This window comes from Procambarus clarkii, chromosome 25, assembly GCF_040958095.1.
Source record: "Procambarus clarkii isolate CNS0578487 chromosome 25, FALCON_Pclarkii_2.0, whole genome shotgun sequence".
NCBI classification, from domain to species: domain Eukaryota; kingdom Metazoa; phylum Arthropoda; class Malacostraca; order Decapoda; family Cambaridae; genus Procambarus; species Procambarus clarkii.
The window spans coordinates 7,294,558-7,317,653 of record NC_091174.1 but is presented as its reverse complement, the minus strand read 5'-3'; the positions used below and the strand labels follow the sequence as shown (position 1 = coordinate 7,317,653).

General features: G+C 41.7%; 2 protein-coding genes across 2 annotated transcripts; both read left to right on the top strand.

Moving 5' to 3' along the window:
- Positions 1 to 5,038: 5,038 nt before the first annotated feature.
- LOC138368350 (mucin-5AC-like) lies at positions 5,039 to 8,113 on the top strand. Its single transcript, XM_069330878.1, has one exon. The coding sequence runs from the start codon at positions 5,039 to 5,041 to the stop codon at positions 8,111 to 8,113; it is 3,075 nt and encodes a 1,024-aa protein (XP_069186979.1).
- Positions 8,114 to 16,729: 8,616 nt separating this feature from the next.
- On the top strand, positions 16,730 to 19,559 carry LOC138368349 (paternally-expressed gene 3 protein-like). Its single transcript, XM_069330877.1, has 3 exons — positions 16,730 to 16,834; positions 18,511 to 18,616; positions 18,775 to 19,559. Exons 1-3 carry the CDS (start codon positions 16,730 to 16,732, stop codon positions 19,557 to 19,559), a joined length of 996 nt encoding a protein of 331 aa, XP_069186978.1.
- The last annotated feature ends 3,537 nt before the right edge of the window (positions 19,560 to 23,096 follow it).

Genomic DNA, 23,096 nt, shown 5'->3' with positions numbered 1-23,096 from the left:
ACACACGAGATGTCCCTTTGGCTACTAAAAAAAATTCCCTTCTCTATTCCTTACAGGACCTAGCTATACTGCAACAAATAAGGACAAAACTAATTGCCCGAATCACACTATTTTGACTCATCCAATTAGCATATAGAAAAGTATCTTTGGTAAAATTTCGAAGGCAATTAAAGCTTTGATTAATATTCTAAAAATTGCACTTGATTAGTCATGAATATCTATATGTCGCAACTAACAACATTAGTTCGTGTATTAATATTACGCATGAGTTTTATTGTATGCACAGCACCTCTATTTTTATTTGTCGCGAGGCTATATAAGGATGGGGCGAAAGTGTTTTGCAGTTCAGTCTTACATCAGTTTGTGTGCGAGATGGTGTGTCGACATACATTCACTTTCCTGGTTAGTCGAGGCAGCGTGGCTTTCAGTCTCTGGAAAACAGTAGCGATGCTTGTATGACGTCTTATCATTGCAATAATGATGGGTTTGCGGCAGTAAAAATATTTAGGGGGCGTGACGGCTTAGTGGACAGCGCTCGGGGTTCGTAGTCCTAAAGGTCCAGGTTCGATCCTCGACGGAGGCAGAAACAAATGAGCAGAGATTCTTTTGAAACTGATGCATCTGTTCACTTAGCTGTAAATAAGAGCCTGGGAATTAGACAGCTGCTTCCCGGGGATGTGTGTGTGTGAAAATTAGGATTAAGGACTTGCCCGAAAAGCTATGCGTGCTAGTGGCTGTACAAGAATGTAAGAACTCTTGTATAAATACAAAAATATATATGTCTCCCCCTTCGTAGCAGTTGCCCGAAACGCTTTGGGTAACAGTGGCTTCAATAGTAGTTGGGAAGATCTCGGACGTAGGTTCGAATCCTCGTCACGGCCCTTTTGGATTTGTTCAGTAGTATGTGTAACGCCTGTCCTCTTATGTTCTTTGCATATATATTCTTTTGAATAAACATAATAATTATTATTATTATTAAGTGAATACAATTTTGTTGTCATTAATGCAGTGTTTCCCATTTTCTTTTATAGTGGTGAAAGTACACATAATAGTGTGCTACTAATTGTGTCAACGGTTCTAGAGGCCCAGTTATATATACATTCTTACTTGCCAATTGGTAATTTATTTTAAATAATGATGCTTTTTTTCTAATCGTTTGATTTAAATTTAGATCAACACAATCTTCCTCCTCGGTGAAGTTATTCCGCTTCTGGTGTTAAGACTAGTGTCAAGTCTTTGTAATAACTAATAAAGGTTTACATTAAGGCTGCTAAAGCCTGTGTTAAGGCTGATCAAGCTTGAGTTACGGCTGGTGGTAAGTATGGAATAGAATCTTCCAGTCCTCTTCAGTCCTTTCCACTCTCATCAATTTTGAGTCGTCTGAAATTATTTCAACCCATCCTGAAACTATAGTACTACTAATATGAAGTGTTTGGTCGAACGTAAAAAAAATGGTCTGTTGGAACTAACAAGAGTCACGTTTTGCACTATTAACTTTTTAGAGAGCACAACAAAAATAAGCCAAAACCCGAACTTAAACATTCCTGGGCCTCGTATAGTACATATATGTACTGCATTAGGCCTACAATTGTGTATATTAGTCCTAGGAGTGCTTGGACAGGTTAAGTTAGGCTCTTTAGTTATATTTTCAATTCATTAGTATGTTATTTAGGCTAATTCAGTAATACAAATCGTTAAAAAAAATTGTGTCCAAAAATCCATTATTATACTTTTTACCAAATAATTGCTATAAGGACTATTATTTTTAGGTAGAGGGGGCTGAATTATTTTCATGTACGAATCTACCTCTTCCGAGAGATCATTTATATAAATCAGGAACTAGTGGTCCAAGTACTAAGCACTGCAGGACCAGTTGATTCCCACGAATGCAGCTTCCGATGTCTGTCTGTCTTCCTATCTGACTTCTTATTTCACATAAATAACCCTTGTAGAAGTAAATAATTACCCAAAGAAAGTCTTATCCATGATGGCTACAAGGCTTTTCATTGACTGGGAAAGGAAGCCTGATAAACCCGTCCAGACTTCCATAGGACCAACGACTGGGTTCAATGTAAGATTGATTCAACACAATAGACTGTGAACGCCATCACCATGAAGCTCTCCATAATGTAAGAAAAGTATGAAGTTAATAAAAAAATGAACCCTAATAAAACAAGAGGTAAACTGCGCTCACTCTCACTACATCATTTTTGTCGTCTCAGTCTTATTAACAAGAGATTACACAAGTTCTTTGGTCTTGTTCCGTTGCTTTCACACTCCCTCCAGGTGCGGGTGTGGGAGAGAGGAGGGGGGAAGGCAACGTGGCGCAGTGATCAGCGTAGTTGGTTAGAATAATCCAGAGTTCGATTCCTGGGTAGAACGGAAGCATTTGGGCATGTTTCCTTACGTCTGATGCCTATGTTCACCTAGCAGGGGGAAATAGGTACTCGAATGTTATAGCCTGTTGTGAGTTGTATCCTTGGGGAAGATCAGTTGTTGACTTACGAGGTTCTCAGTAAGTCGAACATACTGCCTGTCTTCGACAGGGGGAACTAATATAATCAGATAGATGAGGAAATCGATTGGGAAATCATGACCAAATACTACAGAGGAACATGTAATTAACCGCAATTTGGTCTGGGTGGCGTCAGAAGTTTCTCCCTGTGGTCGGTGGGGGCGGTGAGGAAGCCAACCTTCCAGCTGTCGCTCTTAAAGCTAATTGCGAAATTAGAAACTTGCGTGTCATAGTTTCCTCTCCGTATTGCGTATTTCTATTGTGTATAATATAATAATTAGTTGCGGAGAATGTTGGGTATGTTTGTGATGCTGATTCAACAAGGCTCAGAGGTGCTTTTACTGGTCCGATGTTGGGTTTGTAGGTGCGGAACACGAGGTAAACTGCTCATTATCCAGTTTACCTGCACATTAGGGGACTGGGTCTGCAGGTGTTACAGGTGTATTTGATGAGACAATAGTTGGTGTACAAGTGTGCTAAATGGCTTATCCTTCGACCTATAGGCGTGATTATATTCCCTAACAGACCTAATCCGTTTCTAACCATGCTAAATAACGTAATTTCTCGCTTGCAGATGTGGGTGTGGGGGACCGTGGCCCGGGGCACCTCGCTGAACTTCGTACACGACGAGGCAACGCCAATAAACGACCATATCAGCAACACAGATCAAGTGAGTCTCTACCGCCACTCGACGACGACCTCAAGACCACACACACTAGACGACAAGGAGACACATAATGACAGCAAAGGCGGAAATGATGACAAATCATCGCTAACGGATAACACTTATGGCGAGGAGACACTCGGCGATTTACTAGGTTAAGAAAGAGGTGAGGGAGACGACATGGAAGAATTACCGATACTATGAACGCCTTCAACGACAGGGTTAGGTTGTGGAAGATTATAAGTACAGTGAATGAACATTAGAGCTTGAGATAAGACGTTATCAGGAGGGAGCGCTAAGCCACCGCGACTATATAGCACTTGGGAAGATACGAGACTGGGTATGAGCTGGGATATGAAGACAGTGATGGAATGGTACCTAACTCCTCGGACCATAGGGAATTGATCTCCGACCCCTGCGAGACGCGAGGCCTCATGTCGCTTCTTGCCTGGTCGTAGTGGATGGACAAGAGGTACTTCAAAACGGCGACAAGTAACGACAAATGTCGTCAAAGTAGACGATGCGACTACTTTGACAACGAAAGCAGAAAGATAATGAGACGTTGAGAGACGATTACTTAGTCCGGGGACAAGATGACACAAAAGACTAACAGACCATGACGACGTAAACGACAAGGACACCACCAACGAGTAAATAACGAATTAATGGATTAAACTAACGACACTAATACACAAAATGACACCGATGTAAGGACAATAAATAGAGAAAGCACGAATGAAACACAACAAATATGCAATGGATAATTATAACGGGCCCGCTCTCCCTTGCCATGAGTCCTGCGTTGCGGGAATGGTGGGATCTCTCGGACCCCACTATGGAAGAGGTGGGACCTTTTGGACCTCATTGTGGGAGTGATGGGGACATCTCGGACCCCACTGTGGCAGTGGTGGGTTCCCCATTATGGAGGTGGAGTGACCTCTCTTTTGGCTAAGTTCTCTATGGTCGTTTTAAATAAGGTGAGTGACATATGCCAGTGAGACAGTGACACAGGTTAGTTGTACGTCGCACGGGTGACTTAAACGGGTGAGTGACAGAATAGTGACAATGGGTGACATGAATGCGTGACAAATGTCAATGACACGGAGGACTAACATGGACGAGTAATAAAAACAATACATTCTGCATATATTCATGTATATACAGTCTCCTAAATGTTAAATATACATAGAATCTCCACTCCTCCTCCTCCTCCCCTTCTGTTCTTCGATCTTCCATTATTCAGTGTTTTTATCTTTGGTTTCTCGACTTTTGTCTTTTCTCTTATTCATTTCTCTGTGAGGATGTTCCTTTATATTTTTCACATCCTCGATATTCTCTCTCTTGTTTTCCCTTGTATCTTTTTAATTTCATTATTTTGCTGACCGAAAGGTTTAGTATTGATTTGTTTTACTGTATCTTCTTCCTTTCAAATATATATATTTTTTTTTGTGGGAACCATGTATATTATTTCTGTTTTGATTTCTATAAACTTTATCTCTTTCATCTGCTAGATGGTGGCTGCTGTATACAATATTTATCTTCTTTTCGTTCTATATTTGTGCTTTCTGAATAATTTTTCCTTTCATTTTTCATTAATATGTTTTTTTTGTATTGTCTTTCCTTTCAAGATCTTTTTATTATGTTATTTTTTCATTATTATTTACTTTTGTTTCGTTTTTTTTAGCTTTTTAGTTTCTATTTTGTTGAGTTTTATAGTTTCCCATTTTTTTTTATCCTATTTTGTTGAATGTGTTTTCTTATCTTCGTCCTTTATTTCACTTACCATCCATTATTGTCCCTTATGATTTGCCCTTTTCTCTCCCTTTATATTTATCTTTAGCTTGTGTGTGATATTAACCATGTTGTGTACACAGGGCTCTGGGCAGTACACCTTCTCCCACGAGGTAAAACAACCCGCCTTCGGCAACTTCTACGGCCACAGGTCGCGTCGCGTAGGAGACCGGGTAGACGGTCGCTACTACGTCCTCCTGCCCGACCGTCGCCTTATGACGGTCAGCTACTACGCCGACAGCACCGGATACCACCCGACGATCTCCTATAGCAGCCCGGGGACGTTCCAGGACTTCCAGCTGACTGGAATGTTGCGCGACGTTGGGCCCGAGACAAGAGAAGGAAGGGGAGCGAAGGTGTCAGAGGGGCCCACTTCCAGCCCTCCATTTCCCCTCTTAGAGAGTGCGACTTTCACCACCTCGTCTCCTCTCTTGGAAACATTCATTCACGGCCCTCAAGGACCTCCGAGGGCTGAGACATCAAGACCTGGATGGAATAATGCTATCTATACATATACAACTTCATCTACTGAAAGCCCGATAACTACGTATCCTAGACAAACAACCGCGTATTCTAGACCAACAACCACGCATTCTAGATCGATAGCCACTTATCCTAGGCAAACAACCACTTATTCTAGACAAACAACCACGTATCCTAGACCAACAACCAATTACCCTAGACGATCAAGCACGTATTCTAAACCAACAACTACGCATCCTAGATCGATAATCACGTTTCCCGTACCAACAACAACATTTCCTAGACCCAGACCTACACGGTCTAGACACACTGGTGCACGTCCTATGTACAAATCTGAGCATCCCGAAGTCACAACTGGATATCCTATACGGACAACTGCGCGGTCTATACTTACAACTACACGCCCGGAACTCACACCTGTGCGTTCACTGCAGGTAACTGCGTATCCTTCATATACAACGGCGCGTTCAACACCCGCAACTACACGTTCTAGTCACATAACTACGCCTCCTCTCAACAAGAACTATTTAGCTTCACCGAGAGAGTTATCGTGGCACTGGTCCACTCTAACTTCATCGCTTCCTCGGGCCTTCCACACTACTCCGAGAACTGGAGTTCCAATGGTTTTCCACGACAACGGCAGCAAAAGGACCGCTGTTAACGGAGAAAGCAGCGAGGGGCGAGGCAACGGGACAAGAGCCAGTAACGGAAAGTGGAGAGGAGGAGTAGGAGGAGAAGGCAATGGTGGACAATGGAGCAACGTCGGCTCGTTGTATAGTTTAAGTAACAATGATATATTTGGCAGTAGACTTAGCGTCAGCGATATCAACGTTGGAAACGATGCCACTAATGACAACAGAATGAAAGATCAGAACAGCAACACTAGCTGGAGGAACAGTGGAAATAACAGTAGCAACAGACACAACACCCCCAGCAACAGAAACATCACCCCCAGCAACAGAAACATCACCCCCAGCAACAGAAACACCACCACCAGCAACAGAAACATTACCTCCAGCAACAGAAATAACACCCCCAGCAATAGAAGCCCCACTCCCAGCAACAGACGCACCACCCCCAGCAACATAAGCCCCACCCCCAGCAACAGACGCACCACCCCCAGCAACAGACACAACACCCCCGGCAACAGAAACATCACCCCCAGCAACAGAAATAACACCCCCAGCAATAGAAGCCCCACTCCCAGCAACAGACGCACCACCCCCAGCAACATAAGCCCCACCCCCAGCAACAGAAACAACTCCCCCAGCAACAGAAATAATAACGGTCTAAGCAACAAAATGACTGGGAATAAATACGGAAGTTCGCGAGGAGGCACGACCAACGAGATAGGTAACAGTCCTGTTGTTATCAAATCTGTTGCCATCAATAACAGTAAAGGGAGCACCACAAACGGCAACATCAACAAAAATAACTTCATTGCAACCAACGTCAATAACGAATACAACGGTCAAGGCGGGAAAAAGGAAAGTTCAAGTTCGCCTGAAGCACCAGGAAAAGTGCTGCTTGAAGCCGGCTTTGGAAGAGAGCTTACAGAGGAGAATAATCTCTTTGACAATGACTTTTCATATTTTGAATTCAAGAAACTACCGATTACTTCAACTCCCGTCATTAGCAAGGACGATTTAGTAACAACAACTACAGCGACTTCTGCTTTAACAACCCGACCTCCAGGTGCTGTCTTCTCAACAATGACAAATTCAGTCGCAAGATTTTCTACAAACCAAGTAGATGTGAATAAAATTACACCCTCTAAATCTTCTATAATTGGATTCCCTACAACAGCTCTTTCGATTGGAAGACTCCGATCCGCAACACAGGAAACGGCCACCCGACTCGCAAGCAATAGTCCTCTTACCTGGAGCATATCTGGAGACGGTTTTAGGAGTTCTTCTGCTCCCCGAGCCCGGCCTGACGCCAGGCTCGAAGTTATTACAAGTTCCACAACCTCGGAGACCTCAGTCCAGCAGCACTCTAGTCTTAAGACACAGCCCAAAAGATCAACCACCATTGCACCACTCTTCAATCAGGTATCCAGTAGCTCTACTGCCTCTTCATCAAAACAGGTCCTCGCCAGGAGGACAGCAACTGTTTTGAGCGGAGGTGCGCCGCGACAAAGTCCCAGCAGGAGAACGTCGGATAATCCTAATAGGGTCATAACCCAGAGACCAATTGTGACGACGGAAAACCACGAATACCTAAAAGATAGTCTTCTCACACCCATTTCAGTGCCGGGTCTTGTCACACGGGCTACAGAAGCCCTCGTGCATCGACGACGTTCAATAGACAAAACACAGAGATCTTACAAGCAGAAAACGACTACTTCCACACGTCCTGTAGCTGTGTCTCCAACGCCGGCATCACAGCCAACCCCGACTACCCAAGACGACCAAACACAGAGATCTTACAGCCAGAGAACTACCACTTCATCACGACCAACCCATGCAGCCGCGTTTCCACGGTCGTCGCCACGACCAACCCTGACCATCCCAGAAGACACGACTCAAAGATCTTACAGACATATAATAACCACATCCCCACGACCTGCCGTTGCAGCCACGTCCCTAAAGGCGTCGTCAGAAGTATCCACGATCACAGAGATCTCTGCATTCTCCTCGTTTTTCGGGATGAGGATCTAATTTGATTACCTGACAGGAGACTGCAATGCTTAAGCTGTCCTTATCGTCTAGTCTTAGTAATGTAATTATATAGTTGGTTAGATCTGTAGACAATGTACTTAGTCTAGTATACACTTAATTATTATGCATGTAGACTTTTATATACTTATGTATGTGCACAAGTGACTATCTCAAAGAGAAAATATATATACATTTCTATAGCATGTTTAACTAAAATTGTTTATATACCTCATTCATAGGTAAGTTTGGTAGAGAAAAGCTGATGTTTGTGCATTAGATAATTAAAAATAATCTCTCAACGTCTGTTTGTATATTTATTCTTTCATCCTATCTATCTCATCCATTATATATATATATATATATATATATATATATATATATATATATATATATATATATATATATATATATATATATAGCGAATGATGAAAATTATAAATTATTGTTGTCAATTTGGCTCCTTTTCAGACTTACGTCAGTTCCTTGAGGCAAGACAGTGCACACCTGGTACCTTTCAACACGCACTAGCACCTCATAGAACCCACCACCGCCACACGACATGTAAATTACTTCAGATCTAATGGCAGAGTTTCTCAATAATTTCTAACTCCAATATCAGCTCTGTAATCAATTTATAGATGGATTATCAATTATATAATAATTTCTAACTATAAAATTGAAAATTGGTAATCAGCCTTATCTCTCAGTTACATCGGTAACCGAGTTCGATCCCCGATCCCCCATTTGGTGGTTGGGTACCATTCGTTCATTATCCCAGTTTCTATTCTGTCCTACTGGCTCAGCGTTTTCTCTTGTTTGAATTGCTCTGCATTATATCCTAGGGATATAATCAGCCTCTAAAGTCGATCCGAATATACAGGCCAAGTTCCGTTCCTCCGGTTCTCTAGGGCCGTTGCGTAAGCTGCCGCTGCTCACTATTCGTAAAACGCCGTAAACGGTCAACTTTCTACCTGTTGGCGTCCGGCCATCTGTTGTACCTCACGCTCTTGCCGGAGAATGGTGGTAGACGGCCTGACGTAACGGCCGTTTACTGCTCTGTTTATTGGTTTCACTGATACGATGGCGGTGAAATTTAAATTATCGAATGTTTTTTTTATTTACTCTGAAATAATGAACGCTCTCTCTTTGTGTTATATATTTACTTTGTAAAATATGTTGGGCTATTTACATTTCTACCGAAGTCTGTTGATGGGCTGTGCATGCTTTCTGCGCTGCAACAAATGTCTGCTGGTATGTTTTTCACACTGAAAAGGACGCTTACTGACGTTCTACTGCTTTCACTATATCAGACGTCTATACTGATATACTTATTGTTTACACGGCAACGGATGTGTGTTAATCTATTTACACTACAACGGACATGATGAAACGAGTGTATACCTTTATATCATACATGTGGCCCGGTGTTATATCATATATGTGGCACGGTGTTATGTCATACAAGTGACATGGCCTGTACCACATGTTTTCCTTCGACCTGCAGTGTTTGGGGCAGCTGTTCAAGCACGAATCACTCTTGCAGTTCCCAATGACCCTTTATCTTACATATCTTTGGCGTTCTAACAATCAAACACCTCATCGACAACGAACAATCGTCATCAACCACAAGTCAACATATCTCCGGCCAGTTCCAATGCAAACATTTCTTTTATGTAGGCTTTCATCTCAATGACGTCACGTTCGCCGTTTAAAAGCATCACTTTCAATTTTTGCAATTCTGGAAAAGTTCCGTTCTATTTTCTCCACAGTAGCACTTTCAGATCTGAGGTGGTTTCCCCCTCTACATAAATTCTTGATGTATTTCAGAGGAAGACTGTTCGCCTGCGGAGCTCACCTGACCTCACATTCAAGCTGGAGCTATTGACTTCCAGCTGCGAAGCTGCGAGATTGCGACTGTCTGTCTGTGTCTCTCTATCTCTCTCTTCTTCCTGTGCTTCCCCATGCGGTCCTGTACTTCCCATACTGATATCTTTAGTCAATATCACAATACCTAGTTGTTACTGTCAGTGTACAAAAACCCAGTTTTTACTGTTAGTCTAGGCTTACAAATAGATGAAAAGGTATAATAAGGAGGATATAACTAAGGTAGTAAGATTATCAACTTAAAATAGTACACAAAACAAGACATAAATGGGATAAATATATATTAAAAAAATAGGAAAAGAATGGTTTTGAAAATAGGATTATGGATATGTGAAACAGGTTGCCGGATAACGTAATTTTTTTTTTTTTTTTTTTTTGAGATATATACAAGAGTTGTTACATTCTTGTACAGCCACTAGTACGCGTAGCGTTTCGGGCAAGTCCTTAATCCTATGGTCCCTGGAATGCGATCCCCTGCCGCGAAGAATCGTTTTTTCATCCAAGTACACATTTTACTGTTGCGTTAAACAGAGGCTACAGTTAAGGAATTGCGCCCAGTAAATCCTCCCCGGCCAGGATACGAACCCATGACATAGCGCTCGCGGAACGCCAGGCGAGTGTCGACAGGCGAGAGAATTGATTATTCTTTTTAAATTTTGTCTGGAAGGGTGAGCTTATGTTGAACGTCACTCATCCTGTGAGTGAATATATGGGTATAGCAGCATGTACATCGCCTCTCAATAGAAAGAAAATTAGCTAGGTGTTCATCGAGTTACTTGTTTTCAGACGCAGCTGGGACTTACTTAATTCCGGGTTCGACTCCCGTGCGGGATAGATGTGGTTGGGGGCGCTTCCTGTCCCCTAATTGCCTTGTTCACCTAGCCGGAAATAGGTACCCAGGAATTGTTTTGGGGTTGCATCGTGGTGGATGGGGGGCTTGCAATTTGACCTTGTGGGGGGGAGCCCCTAGAAATAAGCCTAACATGAACTGACCTGAATTTACCTAAGGGCCTCTAATACTCTAATAGCCTCGACGAGGATAGGAAGCAAATGGTTTATTAAAGGGCTCCCCCTAAATTTATCCTAATGATTTTTTCAAGCTGGATTAAAAAAATAAACAATGTTTTGAAGTTTACGGCTTTGGCGAGTAGGCGATTCCATGGGGTTTTAACCCTATGGGTAAAATGAACATCTATTTTCTGTCCTACATTGAGGCTTGTTGAGCTTGAAATCGTTGCTCCTCCTTTGTGTTACATATGACCTTTTGAAGAAGTTGTCAGGATCAATATCCTCCAAACTGTTCAGTATTTTAGAAGTTTCGATGATATCAGCCCTGTCATGTCTTGTTTGCAGTGTTGGTAGCCCTGTGGGCCCTCAACCGTTCCTGGTATGAGTCGACTTAGTTCATAAATTATTTTTGTTGTCCGACGTTGAACTTTCTCCAAAACGGCTATATGTCTTTCTGAAGAGGAGCTCCATGCTTGGATACAATAATCCAAGTGGTTATAATCCAATAATCCACTCTGGTTGCCTGTTTCCCGACCCAATGAATTGTACAAGTAGTAGTAGTTTTAGATTCAGCTACTCAGAACAAAAGTTCCAAGTAGCACAGGCTATGGTGAGGCCGTAGTGGACTTACCTGGCACAGGAGCGGGGCTGTGTGTGTGTACAAGTAGGACGGGCTGGATTTAAATATACCTTACAAGAGCTGTCTCTTATGGGCCAACAAGCCTTTTCAGTTTCTTTATTCTTAAACTCCTTTATTATCAGTCACTTCATATACCCAGTTACTAGTGTCAGTCACTATATAAATATCCAGTGATTAGTGTTAGTCACTATATTAATATCCAGTTACAAGTGTTTGTCCAGTTACTAGTGTTTGTCACTATACAAATAGCTACAGTCAGTTCATGTAAAAGTAAGCAATGGTCTCCTTCTAGCTTATATAACGTTCTAGTCAAGAATACGGCTTCACTTAATTCCTTACAGCGTTCATAAAAATAATTTTTTATAGTTAGCCATTAAATAAAAATACGTAGAAAATGTTACTTTTATTTTCAAGGGTAACTTGTGCTGCTGGACAGAGTCTGACAATGATAATATTTTAATAATAATAATAATTTAATGCGTCTGGGGACAGGAAGCCAAAGTGTATTCATACACGTTAGGCATATATCTACGTCTCTCCCAAGGTCGAATTACTGACCCCGCCCAGGATGCAACCCCGCAACAAGCTAACTCCTGAAGTACTTACTGCTAGGTGCATAGGCGCATTAGGTGAAAGTAAAAGTCCAACCATTTCTGTCTCGCCCGAGATTCGAACCCAAATTCTCGATTGTGCATCGAGAACGAACCCGTCTGTACTACCGGAACCCTCCCGGTCCTTCAATTTATATATAAATAAACTGTTGACCATGAAAAGGAATATATAATAGAAGGAAAACTGAAAATAAGGAGAATTCAATTAAAACAAAACAGACAGGAAAGGATAAAAATACAATAAACGGAGGAATAAGCTGAAGATTATGAAAAAGATCTGCTTGTAGATATGAAGGAGAAAAATAATGGTTTTCTAATTGTTGGGGAGGGGAAAACTATCAGGCTTATCGAGGTCTCTATGAGGCTAGGCCAACAACTGACCGTTCCCAGGAGGTCTCTGTGAGGCTAGGCCAGCAACTGACCATTCGGAGGTCTCTATGAGGCTAGGCCAGCAACTGACCTTTCCCTGAGGTCTCTATGAGGCTAGGCCAGCAACTGACCTTTCCCTGAGGTCTCTATGAGGCTAGGCCAGCAACTGACCTTTCCCAGGATACACCCCACACCAGTTACCTTACTCCTTGGTATCTATTTACTGCTTGGTGAACAGATGAAAAGTCAAGCATAAGGAAAAGTGCTCGAACGCTTCCGTCCTGTCTCAGGAAACACGTCCGGGACTAGCTGATTTTAGTATGATTTCATTATAAGTTATTTTGACCTCAGACTAGTCTTTTCTTTTCTAAACTAACTCAATATTGAGAGGGAATTTTTCCTTTTTTTCAATGAGCTCATCTCCTCTCCCTAGCATCTCCTAGTTTCATAACTTTGCACTGGCTAGAAGTGAACTTTAATGGCCACCTGTCCTTCGTCTGTATCCTCATCTGGATGTCATCGTCAGTAATCAGCGGTTTGCACCGTCAACATAAACAATGGATTGTATTGACAGTAACAACAACGGCTTCCATCCTCAGCAATAACAATGGCTTTACTAATCAGAAAATATGGTTTGCCTCGTCAGATAAAACAAAAGCTTGCGTCCCCTCCGCTAAAAATGTGATGTAGAATCTATAAGGTTTCGTAGGTCGTAATCGTCTTACTGCTAAGTCACGTAGAATTCCACTTCACTTTTTATGTATTTATTGAGTGTATTTGAGTGGTACATACATACATTAATACATGCATAACAAGTATACATACAAATGCATTCGAATATATAGTCAGTCCTGTTATCTTCATCCCCTAAATTTTATCCGAAACTCTGCTGGTGGAAAGGAGGAGAATATATATATTAATAAATTATAAGCCCAATACATCTAAATATGCCTCTCAAAATTGTATAATAATATTTAATTATTAATAATGAAAGATAAACGTTCTTGTACAACAATATACTAGTAAAGAGAAACGTTTAGCACTGCTGAAGTTTTCACCATAAAGGACAAAATTATATGAAGTTCAACACCACGGATAATAAGTGGAAATTGTGGAGAAATGCAGTTAATACCAGCTAGAAGTGCATTTTCCCGGGAGGAAATTATGTACAACGGCAATCAAAACTTTTGATAAAGAAAACTTGGGTGAGGCGAAGTTTGCATGGTAAACCCTGGTAGAGCCGGGGAGCACAGGATGTGATCATTTTAACCTCTAAACCAATTTTTATGCCCCAGATGCACACATCAGAGGAGACTTAAATGTTTTCTCTTTTGTTTCACCTGTCTGTCTGTCTGTCTGTCTCTTTCAGCGAAGAGGAGAGTATGTGTGATTGAAAGAGTTAGTCATCTGTCTTTATTTACATGTGGGTTACACACACACACACACACACACACACACACACACACACACACACACACACACACACACACACACAGCGAAGATTCTGAAGGGAATTCATAGGGTAGATAAAGACAGGCTATTTAACACAAGGGGCACACGCACTAGGGGACACAGGTGGAAACTGAGTGCCCAAATGAGCCACAGAGATATTAGAAAGAACTTTTTTAGTGTCAGAGTAGTTGACAAATGGAATGCATTAGGAAGAGATGTGGTGGAGGCTGACTCCATACACAGTTTCAAGTGTAGATATGATAGAGCCCAATAGGTTCAGGAACCTGTACACCTGTTGATTGACGGTTGAGAGGCAGGACCAAAGAGCCAGAGCTCAGCCCCCGCAAACAGAATTAGGTGAGTACACACACACACACACACACAGGGGTCTGATAGCTGAGGGGACAGCGCACAGGACTCGTAATTCTGTGGCCCGGGTTCGATTCCCGGACCAGGCAGAAACAAATGGGCAATGTTTCTTTCATCTTGATGCCCCTGTTACCTAGCAGTAAATAGGTACCTGGGAGTTAGACAGCTGCTACGGGCTGCTTCCTGTTTGTGTGTGTGTGTGTATGTGTGTGTATACAAAAAAATACGTTGATTGACAGTTGAGAGGCGGGCCGAAAGAGCCAGAGCTCAACCCCCGCAAGCACAACTAGGTGAAAACACACACACACTCTCTGTCATAAATCGTACGATACTTGAGTTAATCCATTAAAATATGTTATAAATTTGGTACATATGTTTATACATGAATCGCACATGAGGATATTTTTCTTTATAAAAATACAAATTTCGTCAATTATAACATTGTGTCTGGTCCATATTTTGTAATTATCTATTAATTACCTCTTTATCTACCCACACTTCTCTCGGAATCACTCTAATAACAGCCATAATTTCCCACAGATTCTAGGAACGAATGAGAGAATGAGGCACAGACAAAAGAGACAAGGAAAGAAAGAGTGAGAGGCAAACACCCAGCAACAACAACAAACACCCAGCAACCTCTGACATTCTGTTTTAATTTCCCTCTTCTCATTCCAGGTCATTTCGCTCATGACTAAACAAGGTGCCAGGTGTTGATGAGGGCTCAGGTGGTCTTCTATATATATATATATATATATATATATATATATATATATATATATATATATATATATATATATATATATATATATATATATATATATATACTCATAAAATCAATAATTTACTCACGCATAACGGTAAATGTCCTTCCCAATATCACCCAACCACTTGGGCTGGATGGTAGAGCGACGGTCTCGCTTCATGCAGGTCGGCATTCAATCCCCCGACCGTCCACAAATGATTGGGCACCATTCCTTTCACCCGTCCCTTCCCAAATCCTTATCCTGATCCCTTCCAAGTACTATATATATAGTCGTAATAACTCGGCGCTTTCTCCTGATAATTCCCTCCTCCTTCCCAATATCAGGACCTGGCTACAAATCCTAATCCCAGCATTACATAATCCTAAAAATTCAAAACCGCAAATCCTCCAAAAAAGATGATTAAATCCGGTCAAGTTTGTATTCCTTAGGCTAAGACCCATTTAGCTTCATACTTTCACTTGAAATATCAAGAAACTCGGGCATACAACTTCTGTGTATGCGTGTATGATCATCCTCGAATTTTTCCAACCTATCTCAGACAAAACGCGCAGAATATTTAATGGACGAGTTAAATTATACAAATTCGCGAGTTGCATTTTCGTATTATTATTTTGCGTTTTCTTTGCCGAATAGAAAATGAGGATGGATGTGATATAAATGTTGCCTTTTAAATTATTTATACTTTACAGAGGAATTATTTTTGTTGTCGTTCAGTGTAACACAGTGTTGTCGTTCAGTGCAGCACAGTGTTGTCGTTCAGTGTAACACAGTGTTGTCGTTCAGTGCAGCACAGTGTTGTCGTTCAGTGCAGCACAGTGTTGTCGTTCAGTGCAGCACAGTGTTGTCGTTCAGTGCAGCACAGTGTTGTCGTTCAGTGCAGCACAGTGTTGTCGTTCAGTGCAGCACAGTGTTGTCGTTCAGTACAGCACAGTGTTGTCGTTCAGTGCAGCACAGTGTTGTCGTTCAGTGCAGCACAATGCTGTCGTTCAGCGCAGCACCAACAGTTATGACTTCATTTAGGTAAATCACAATAACAAACGGATGATTTAGAGAACGATAGAGGTCGTGGATTAGGAGATAAGAGTCAGCGGAGATCCGCAGAAATGTTCAGTGGCTTCAGTTTGTAGGTCTATACAGGTGTGTGTGCAGGCAGGTGTGTGCTAGTGCGGATATATACACACCCTTACCTTCCCAGTGGCGATCTATCGAGGTGTGTGAGCATATTTCGAGGTGTGAGAATATTCTGTGTGAGCGTATATCGAGGATATAATGGACTGTTTTTTTTGTAGTGAAAGGTAATGGTTCTATGCTTCAGTTCACCTTTACTTCTCCAGCTTTCAGAAATGAAAAAATGGTTCCTTCTCACCCATTATATGTGGAGGGTGTGGCGACGAATGTCACTGGCAGATGAGACAAAAGAGAGTGACTTTATATTGGCGATGAACTAATAGCGAGATTTCAATAAAATTACTTCGTTCGCCCCTCAGTAAAGAATGAAATGTGATGTGCCCAAAGAATGCCCCCAGTAAAGGCAATGAAATGTGCAAAAATCAAAGAATTACAGCAGAGGAATCCGGATAAATGTTCTCATCCAGAGATGGCAGACTGCAGGCTTTATTGGGTAAAACCTATTTCTTTCTCTCGACAGTTTGTACCAAGAAACTCACCAGAATGAATTCACTATTTACCCGGACTTTTGAGAGTGTGTTGGATGAAGTGCTACAAGAGTCGTGGGGAGGACTTCTCAAAGTCCTTTTGGGGTGGAGTTCTCGGAGGGTAATGTGGTGGAGTTCTTAAAGAACGTGAGAGGTGGAGTTCTCAACAGGAGTGTGAGGCTGATTATGTTGTTGGAATGGAGTTCTCACAGGACGTGCGAAATGAAGTTCTGAAAACGACTCCGGGGCCGAATTCATGTAAGACGGGCGGAGTTTACTTCGTAAAAGTTGCACGTTTTAAATGTAAACGTTTTACTTTTGGAGTACAAGGATGTGTGTGTGTATTTCTTCCAGAGATACATGTAACGTGTAATGTTTATGGAGGTTAGATTTTAATTGTACGAAAGATATTGCTCTGTGGTATTGTCTTCGCTAGAGGAGGAATTGTCTTTGCTGGAAGGGCAATTGTCTTGACTTGTAGGGCGGAGGGTATAATTTTGCTTGTAGAGGGCATTAACTTCGCTGGAGGTGGTATTAACATCATTGGAGGGGGTTATCTTGAGGTTATCTTGACATGATTTCGGGGCTTTTTAGTGTCCCCGCGGCCCGGTCCTCGACCAGGCCTCCACCCCCAGGAAGCAGCCCGTGACAGCTGACTAACACCCAGGTACCTATTTTACTGCTAGGTAACAGGGGCATAGGGTGAAAGAAACTGCCCATTGTTTCTCGCCGGCGCCTGGGATCGAACCCAGGATCACAAGTCCCGCGTGCTGTCCTCTCGGCCGACCGGCTCCCTCTCAATAATACCGGGGTATTAACTCTCAATACAGCCTGATTGTATTAGTGCTTACGCGATATACAGTCTGATAGAACCATGATGAATGGGTATACTGATCATATGGTCTGATGGAGTGATGAAGAATTGATGTACTGGGTGTACAACAAATCCACAAGGGCCGTGACGAGGATTCGAACCTGCGTCCGGGAGCATCCCAGACACTGCCTTAATCGACTGAGCTACGACAGGGTAAAAGGGTTGAAACCGAAGTTCTACTGAACTTACTGGATCCCGTAGCCTCTCCGAGGCACAAACCAGGCTTTTACACAACCCCCCCCCCCTGCACCCGAGCTATGTCAATAGGCCGTTCTCCCTCTTCGCCCTTACATCATCACACACAGAGATCACACTAACGTGATGCATCAAATGAACAAATCACGGCCCTTGTGGATTTGTTCATTTGATGCATCACGTTAGTGTGATCTCTGTGTGTGGGTGTACAACATATTGGTTCGCTGGATGTACCTGTTTCGGGGCAAACGGAATACTTGAATATTAACAGGAACTTCTGTTTGAGACATTAACAAGAATCCTAGGTACTGTGCTAGATTCTTACTGGCTTCACTGGAGGAATAGTTACAGTAGCAATAGAAGATGAATCATATAGGTGTTGATTACGCATGTGTTGTGAAATAAAGTTACAAATACGCTTACTGTTCGTTTCTCTGTTCATGATCTCAATTAAAGTTTGTAGCTAGCGATATCTCCCCTGTGGACAAAGCGTTCTTCAAGTTGCATTTTCTGATGGATGAAAACCAGCTTCTAAAGTGCCTTATTCAGTATGAATTATATTTTATATTTAAGTTATATAATGTAAATCAATATACATCTAAAAACTATAAGGAGCATTACAGACGTTTTTCTACTGGCAATGGAATGACTGATATATTTGTCGGTGCAGAATCCAAGGGTAAAGGAATCCAAGTTAATGAGGCAAATAATGTAAAGAGGCACTTATCCTTCTTGGATAAAAAGGACAGAAGAATCCTCAATGCTTTTGGAATAAAGTCTGAGGGGAGGGAGCCTGTCCACTTGTAAGTTGAACACTGTGAAGAACCAACTGAACAGCAAACTTTACTGGGAACCCCAGAAAAGGGTTCCCAGTAGAGTACGAGGCCTCCTGGAACAAGGAAGGTTCCGAGGCCTCCTGGAACAAGGAAGGTTCCGAGGCCTCCTGGAACAAGGAAGGTTCCGAGGCCTCCTGGAACAAGGAAGGTTCCGAGGCCTCCTGGAACAAGGAAGGTTCCGAGGCCTCCTGGAACAAGGAAGGTTCCGAGGCCTCCTGGAACAAGGAAGGTTCCGAGGCCTCCTGGAACAAGGAAGGTTTCGAGGCCTCCTGGAACAAGGAAGGTTCCGAGGCCTCCTGGAACAAGGAAGGTTCCGAGGCCTCCTGGGACAAGGAAGGTTCCGAGGCCTCCTGGAACAAGGAAGGTTCCGAGGCCTCCTGGAACAAGGAAGGTTCCGAGGCCTCCTGGAACAAGGAAGGTTCCGAGGCCTCCTGGAACAAGGAAGGTTCCGAGGCCTCCTGGAACAAGGAAGGTTCCGAGGCCTCCTGGAACAAGGAAGGTTCCGAGGCCTCCTGGAACAAGGAAGGTTCCGAGGCCTCCTGGAACAAGGAAGGTTCCGAGGCCTCCTGGAACAAGGAAGGTTCCGAGGCCTCCTGGAACAAGGAAGGTTCCGAGGCCTCCTGGAACAAGGAAGGTTCCGAGTCCTCCTGGAACAAGGAAGGTTCCGAGGCCTCCTGGAACAAGGAAGGTTCCGAGGCCTCCTGGAACAAGGAAAGTTTCGAAGCCTCCTGGAACAAGGAAAGTTTCGAAGCCTCCTGGAACATGGAAGAGTACAAGACAGCCTGAAATAAAGAAGAGTCAGAGGCAGCTTGGGAGAGCTGCTGGAACTCTCCTTAACACGAACACGTGAAGGACTTGACTTGTACACGCACAATAATTTGTGTGTGAAAGTGTGGGAGTGCCAATGTTTACATGTGTGTGTATGTGTGCGCGTGTATGGAAGTATGCATGCATGTATGATTCCCTATTTGTGTTCTACAGGAGTACAGTAATATTTGCGTGGGTGTCTTTTTCTATTCAATTTAGAAAACATATTAGTTAAGGTTTACAAGGCGTTGGGACACATTGCCTCCTCTTGAAATCCATCCTATTCATCTTCCTCTTCTTAAAACCTATTCTAGCTTCCTATCCCATCTTAGAACCCATCCCTTCCAGCTACCACTCTACCATCTCTTGGAGACCATTAAACTCATCTACTAGTCTACTACAGTATTTTCTTTGTCTGACGCCCCAGTGATTTTATGGACAAAAATGTGCATGAATTTGAAATCTTCAAATAAGCGCCCACACACACACCCACACAAGATGATGTAAAAATTATGAGGAGGATTAAGACGGAGGAAGATAGCATGAGGCTACAAGATGATTTAGACAAACTGAATGAATGGGCCAACAAATGGCTACTAAAGTTCAACTCGAGTAAATGTAAGGTAATGAAACTAGGAGGAGGAACTAGGAGGCCAGTTACTGGATACCGAGTGGGAGATGAATTACTTCATGAAACGGACAGAGAGAAAGATCTAGGAGTTGATATCACACCAAACCTGTCTCCTGAAGCCCACATAAAAAGAATAACATCTGCGGCGTATGCGAGGCTGGCTAACATCAGAACTGCCTTCAGGAACCTGTGCAAGGAATCATTCAGAACCTTGTATACAACATATGTAAGACCAATCCTGGAGTATGTGGCCCCAGCATGGAGCCCGTACCTTGTCAAGCACAAGACGAAGCTGGAAAAAGTTCAGAGGTATGCCACTAGGCTAGTCCCAGAACTAAGAGGCATGAGTTACGAGAACAGGCAGAGTGAAATGCATCTCACGACACTGGAAGACAGAAGAGTAAGGGGAGACATGATCGCTACCTACAAAATTCTCAGAGGAATTGACAAGGTAGATAAAGATAAACTTTTAAACACGGATGGTACGCGAACAAGGGGACACAGGTGGAAAATGAGTACCCACATGAGCCACAGGGACGTTAGAAAGAACTTTTTCAGTGTCAGATTAGTTAACAAATGGAAAGCATTAGGCAGTGATGTGGTGGAGGCTGACTCCATACACAGTTTCAAATGTAGATATGATAGAGCCCAGTAGGCTCAGAACCTGTACACCAGTTGATTGACGGTTGAGAGGCGGGACCAAAGAGCCAGAGCTCAACCCCCTCAAGCACAACTAGGTGAGTACACACACACACACCCAATATATAATCGCTCCCACAAATTCATTAGTCAGTAAGATATCTCAGGAAGTCTTAATAGATTTCCGTTATCTCAAGCTTCCTTATCTGCTTACTAAGTAAGGTACCATGATACGAGACGTGTCATCGAAAGTATAAATCTCATAGAATATATATTTCTTATTCAGAGAATATACATACAAGATTATACACATACACAGTCTGATGAGCTTAGAAAAGCAGATTCGATTCAATCGTACGGCGTAAATATAGTAAATTAATTCTTAAAATAGATTGGGATCGAAACAAACTAAGTGAATATATATATATATATATATATATATATATATATATATATATATATATATATATATATATATATATATATATATATATATGTATATATATATAAAAATATATAAATATATATATATATATATATATATATATATATATATATATATATATATATTTATATATTTTTATATATATATATACATATATATATATATATATATATATATATATATATATATATATATATATATATATATATATATATATATATATATATATATATATATATATATATATTGGTGTATGCTGGCAGCAGGGTTTCTTTCAAACGTTTCATTGAATATGACCGCATATTCTGTATTTATTATTTTCTGGTTTAGGGCTTCTATCCCTCTGACTATTTTCTTAGCATCAGGGCTTAGTTGAAAATTTTTCAACTAAGCCCTGATGCTAAGAAAATAGTTAGAGGGATAGAAGCCCTAAACCAGAAAATAATAAATACAGAATATGCGGTCATATTCAATGAAACATTATGTGTATATATATATATATATATATATATATATATATATATATATATATATATATATATATATATATATATATATATATATATATATATATATATACATAATACATACATACATAAATACATATTTAGTGTGCTTTAATCCCTATCTCTGTTAAGAATTAATTTACTATATTTACGCCGTACGGTTGAATCGAACCTGCTTTTCTGAACTCATCAGACTCTACTTAATCGAAAATGTATAATTATATTATAAAATATTTTTGTAAATAGTTTTCTGAAGCTGCAGTTAGGAGCAAACGACGACCAAATTGCTTAGAACTCTGGTCTGAAAATACAAAAAATGAAAATATGAACATCAATTAACGAAATGAAATTTATGACATCAAAGATCATTTTAGCCCTAGAAAACCTTCAAGGAAAAGGCTTCAACGAGTATTTAAGTGTCCACTAACGAAACCTGTACATCTTTCCCCAATCATGGTGGCTTAGTTTATAAATATTAATCAGTTTATGAGCTCCGAAGCGCTATGAATTTGTCTATAACATCGTATAAACAACTGTCTATACGATGAAAACGTTTCGAAATTCATAAGCCGCTTAATAAATACAAAGCGGCCCTGATCGTGGAAAGATATACAGGATACGGAAGTGGACAGTCAATGTTTGGCGACTCCTGGCTCAGGGAACATAATAACATCACACACAAGATTTGGGAAGCGTGGTGTCCTGTCAGTAATGTAGAGAGTCCCAGTGTCTACACAACCCTTAGCTGCCTGCTGCTGGGAATTGCGATCACTGCTGGAACAATAGAATGGTGCATTCAAGAGGGAAGGAGAGCTCAATGTTGTGATTATTTGCTTCAGGTATGTACCACAAGGGAAGGTATTAGTCGGAAGTTTTCGTTGGTGGTGTTGTTTTTGATTCAGTTACTCTGAATAACGACTTCCAAGTATCACGGGTTATTGTGAGCCCGTAATAGACTTACCTGGCACAGGAGCGAAGCTGTGATGGGGGAACTATATGTTGTTTTAGATTTAGTTACTAGGAACAACAAGTTTTAAGTAGCACGGGCTATGGTGAGCTTGTAGTGGACTCAGGAACGGGTCTGTAACTCTTTGGTAGTGGGAAGGTGTCGAATGTGTTTCATCGTTTGTGGTAGGGTGACGGGTGGAATGAATAGGGGAAGGAAAGGTGGTGGGGTGTTGGGTGGAATGTATGAGGGGAGAGGGGATGGGTTGTGTGAGTAAGGGATGGGATGTATGGGGAAGATGGATGGGTGGTTTTGGAGGTAAAATGGACAGAGGGAGACGGAAAGGGGT

Coding starts and splice junctions, on each gene's coding strand:
- LOC138368350 (XM_069330878.1), top strand. CDS start 5,039: ATGTTGTGTACACAGGGCTCTGGGCAGTACACCTTCTCCCACGAGGTA.
- LOC138368349 (XM_069330877.1), top strand. CDS start 16,730: ATGCCCCCAGTAAAGGCAATGAAATGTGCAAAAATCAAAGAATTACAG. Junction 16,835..18,510: donor CAGACTGCAGGCTTTATTGG/GTAAAACCTATT, acceptor TTTATATTTAAG/TTATATAATGTAAATCAATA. Junction 18,617..18,774: donor TGTCGGTGCAGAATCCAAGG/GTAAAGGAATCC, acceptor CCAACTGAACAG/CAAACTTTACTGGGAACCCC.